At 37.4% G+C, this 5,172-nt stretch overlaps 1 protein-coding gene across 1 annotated transcript in view; it reads right to left on the reverse strand.

Moving 5' to 3' along the window:
• The window catches only part of LOC135095067 (ras association domain-containing protein 6-like), an 8,802-nt gene extending 6,964 nt beyond the window's left edge, over positions 1-1,838 (reverse strand). Inside the window, exons 1-2 of the mRNA XM_063995723.1 lie at positions 1,723-1,838; positions 51-145 (exon numbers count right to left, since the gene is read on the reverse strand). Of these exons, the coding sequence (XP_063851793.1) occupies positions 51-145; positions 1,723-1,762 (135 nt within the window). The 5' untranslated portion in view covers positions 1,763-1,838. The remainder of the gene's footprint in view (positions 1-50; positions 146-1,722) is intronic.
• Positions 1,839-5,172: the final 3,334 nt, after the last annotated feature.

A 5,172-nucleotide genomic window follows, 5' to 3' on the forward strand; every position in this document is an offset into this window, starting at 1 on the left:
TGTGTGTGTGTGTGTGTGTGTGTGTGTGTGTGTGCGTGTGTGTCCCTCACCTCGGCGTGCTGGCCTGGGTTGAGCCGCTTGCCACACTCCTCGCAGCGCAGACAGTTTGGGTGCCAGTCAAACCCCAGCGACTGCTTCCGCTCCGCTGTGGAATGAAGAGTGGCTCAGTATACATGTATATAATTATCTATCTATTACTATTATTATTATTATTATCATTATTATTATTACTATCATTATTATTATTCTTGTTATTATTGTTATTATTATTATTATTATCTTATTTATGGAAAGTGACTACATACATATATGTATATTTCTTATTTCTTATTATAATTTTTGCACAACATAAAGTTAAGCTTGCAATGTCCTCAAGTCCTTCAACTGTATAAAATTGTCATATTTTCTTTGATTTATTAATATAAATTGTTGGTTCATGGAGATGAGTGGTGGTGCACCGGGCTGTCCATCCAGATGGGTGGCAGGCTGCATGGTGACTGTCCTGCAGCATTCAGTATCCAGGTGGGTAAGAGAAACACACAGCTGGGTAAAATGGTTGTGTACAAGAACACAGCACCAGTCATCACTTAGCTTGAGGTGCCACAATACCAACACACACAATATTTAATCAATATTTATGTTAAAGGAAGGTAAAGTATTTATGGCAGAGCAAAGCTTTGTCCTTTATCTGATGACACAACAGCACACCCGCGACCCACACAGTGTCACCACCCGGCGGCACCGCAGGAGTGTTCTGCCCCGGTGGTGAGGAGACACCCCCACCCCCTCTTTCTGGCAGCAGTCTTGTCAGCGTTGCTTCAGAAATGTTGCCAATAAAGCCTGCTTGGACCACGCCAGCGGTGCTGACACACGGCTCCTCACCAGCACACCCTTCACACACTGAGGAGAGGGAATGGCTGCCTTCACGGTGAGTGTGAGGGCGTGTGCCGACCAGCAAACACACTCCACCTCAGGCAGGCTGTCACCAAGCACCACACTGGAGGCACCACCCCGGCAGTGCACGTCTCCCTGGGGCGGCCACACTCCAGGCATGCCACACCTTGCGTCACAGGTGTGGGAAGTGGGGACGTGTGGAGGACTGCACTCCTCCAGACACACTCCACAATGATGGAGTGAGGTGAGACAGACACCAGTGGTTCATGGCATGGTGGGTGTGTCCACATGTGAGCCGTGCAGCCAGCACAGTCACCTTGTATCACCACACCCCCTCCACTCCCTGCAACACTCTCCACCACTTCCTCACACAGCCTGGCAGAACACTCCCACTGAACACTCTTCTGCCAGGCACTGCAGACGTCTTGTTCAGTGGCCGCGGCCCCATCATGTAAATTATCCTTTTACCATTGTATTCATACCAAAAAAGGAAAAAAGCCTCCATAACCAATATGATTTAGTAGTATCAATGTTTTACTGTAAAGAAAAGTAACTATCTCATAGGATATCCGGCCAGATAGTTTTCGACAAGCAAACTTTGGTTGGAAAAGTCAATGTTATTTCATTATTATCCAAACAAACAAACAAAAAGACACACAAAAAATAAACAAACAAAAAAAATAAAAGAATCCCGAGTCAACCCCTCTCCTCTCCCTCATCCTCACCGTGGAACACAAATAAATAAACCAAAACTAAAACTACGAAAAAAAAAAAACACACGACCTGCACTCCTCTCTCAACCTCTCACTTCCTTCTCCCTCCTCTCACCAAAGAACACCGGCCTGCCACACTTCCTGCACTGCCACATCCTGCCTGCCTGACGCGCGTGCAGGTCACAGGGCGCAGGTCAGGTCACATCCAGGCTGGCCTCTCTGCCTCTGCCACTATGTAAACAATAATAAGAGGAGACACTTAGCCATTAGATCCAGCTGGAGTTGTGGTGATGCAAACTGCCAACATTAATGATAAATACGTAAACCTTAATAAATGTATTGAATTGATAAATTATAAATAATAATTTGTACAATAAACTCTCATAAAAAATTTAACTGTTTAAAATTTATTTTTAAACAATAAAAAACAAGAGACTCAGGCGCTAGATCCGGATAAAGCTGTAGAGATTTAAATTATCGACATAAATAATAACAATGAAAACTTGAATATATAAATCAAATAGTATATAAATAATAAATAACAAATATTTACTACTTTAGAGTCTCATGAATTAACTTTATTATATATATATATATATATATATATATATATATATATATATATATATATATATATATATATATATATATATATATATATATATATATATATATATATATATATATATATATATATATATATATATATATATATATATATATATATATATATATATATATATATATATATATATAATATAAAGCATAAGACTACCCCTCTCTCTCTCTCTCTCTCTCTCTCTCTCTCTCTCTCTCTCTCTCTCTCACAACCGTCCAAGTCCATCTAATTTGTCTCCACCATGGTGGAAAAAACTGTGAGATAGAGGAAAAATGAAGGCAGAGGAGGAGAAAGGAAGAGATGTAAGTTATATGAGAGGAGAAAGAGAGAAGGAAGAGAAAAGGAAGAATGGAAGGAAATAGACCGAGAAAATGGTTTGATAATTGTAATCTTTGTGTTTCTCTTCGTAATATACTAGAATTATTCAATATATCATCTATGCATGTATGTATGTATGCATGTATGTATATATGTGTTTAACCTCCTTATCAACCTATCTACCTATCACTAGTATGCTTGTCAAATTATCTATTTATCTCTCTGGCTATCTATCTACCTATCTATCTACAGTACGTATGTTTGTCTATCTATCTATCTATCTATTTATTCATTTATTTATCTGTCTATCTACCCATTCATCCCTCTATCTATCTTTTTATCTACCTTTCCTCCACCCGCGTCCTTCTTAGCAACAGAAAAGTCTCCGGTGAAAGGTTGCCAAATTTCAATAACTCTACGGATAATATTTGACAAGTTTCATGAAATCTACGGGGACTGTTTTGCCCATTGTCGCAGTATTTGAAGATGCCGACTGACTGACTCCCTGACTGACTCCCTGACGACTCCCTGACTGGCTCCCTGACGACTCCCTGACTGGCTGAGTTGCATAATGAGTGACTGACTGACTGACTTGACTGGTTAGATGGGCGGGTGGCTGCCTTGCTGACTGACTGGCTGGCGAACTGGTTAACCAAATTTCTGACTGGATAACTGACTGGCTGAGTATCTGGTTGACTGACTGACTGACTGACTGACTGACTGACTTACTGGCTAACAAAATGGCTGACTGACGGCTCGAATATTATAAAGAATATCTGAAAGTCTAAATCGTCACCATACCGTTTTTTGTGGAGCCCTTGCAAACATGGGTGAAATAAAACAAGATTAAATGGTGCTTCTGTCAAGGGTTGTATCTCAATAGAATCATATTAAGGGGCCTTCCAAACCTATTACCCAGCCAAACTATTAATAAAGGCTAGAGTCCCATTGATTCCCAGGAGCGGCGAGGGGGAAGGGCAAAGACGTGCACTCTTACGTAGTGGGAATGTTGAAAATTATTATTGTTATTGTTATTATTATTGTTGTTATTATTGTTATTATTATTATTATTATTATTATTATTATTATTATTATTATTATTATTATTATTATTAAGTTGTTGTTGTTGTTGTTGTTTGGTGGTGGTGGTGGTGGTGGTGGCAGTGTTTGTTGTTGTTGTTGTTGTTGTTGTTGTGCTGCTGCTGTTGCATTTTTTCTTCTTCTTCTTCTTCTTCTTCTTCTTCTTCTGCTGTTGCTGCTGTTGCTTCTTCTTCTGCTGTTGCTTCTTCTTCTTCTGCTGTTGCTTCTTCTTCTTCTTCTGCTGTTGCTTCTTCACCTTCTTCTGCTGTTGCTTCTTCACCTTCTTCTGCTGTTGCTTCTTCACCTTCTTCTTCTGCTGTTGCTTCTTCACCTTCTTGTGCTGTTGCTTCTTCACCTTCTTCTTCTGCTGTTGCTTCTTCTTCTTCTTCTGCTGCTGTTGCTTCTTCTTCTTCTGCTGTTGCTTCTTCTGTTGCTTCTTCTTCTTCTTCTGTTGTTGCTTCTTCTTCTTCTGTTGCTTCTTCTTCTTCTTCTTCTTCTTCTTCTTCATCACCACCACCACTACCAGCTCTGTGTTTCTTTTATCTCAATACGCTAATCCTTTCATCCATCCACGAGTAACATTAGCAAGCAGTACATTAACGTAGCCTGTCATTGCCTCTTGTGCCTCGACTATGACTTAAAAAAAAATTATAAAGAAAACAAGAAACGTAAAAACTGATGAAATTATCTCTTACTGTCAGATAAGATGAGATACGAACGAAAACTCAGCGTGCTTATGAAGTGACGGATATTTAGATGTAGATGAATATTTGTACCGTAAAAAAAAGAATAAATAATAATAATAATATGAAGAAGTATAGGAAATTAGGAAAAACCCGAGTGTTATGTTATGGAAAAATGAAAAGAAATGTAGAAAATGAATGATTAGGTTGATATATTTGGAAATGTCAAAAAAAAAATAGAAGGATATCATAAAAAAACATATATATATATTAAGTTAGGAGAGAGTGAAACATGCAGGAAAAATGAAAGAATAAGATTGATATGTTAGGAAAAGTGAAAAATTGTAGAAAATGAGAGAAATGAGACTGATATATTAGGAAAAGTAAGAAAATATAAAAAAAAATGAGTGGATGGTATTAGGAAAAGTGAAGATTATAGAAAAAAAATAAGAAAAAATAGTGTTAGGAAAAAACGAAAAAAAAATAGAAAATAACAAAGAAAAGATGTCAGAAAAACTAAAAATACAGAAAAAAATAGAAAAAATAATGCTATGTTAGAAAAAAATAAAAATAGTAGAGAAATTAAAAGAATTGAGTGTGTTATAAAGGTAAAATAAAAGATATAGAAATAAAAATAAGAATAACGTGCTAGAGAAAAGAGATTATACATGAAGGAACGAAGAATAAGGAATGTGAAATGAACAACACAAACAACAACAAAAACAACAACAGTAAGGTAATATATTGTAGAAAAGAGAAGAAATAAACTTACATTGAAAAAAAAAGAAAAAAAATATGAGGCTACGCAAAAAATATCTCCCAGTAAGCAACTAAAAATAAAAAGAGAGAAAGATAAAGAGAAAGA

This window comes from Scylla paramamosain, chromosome 47 (genome assembly GCF_035594125.1).
Source record: "Scylla paramamosain isolate STU-SP2022 chromosome 47, ASM3559412v1, whole genome shotgun sequence".
NCBI lineage: Eukaryota > Metazoa > Arthropoda > Malacostraca > Decapoda > Portunidae > Scylla > Scylla paramamosain.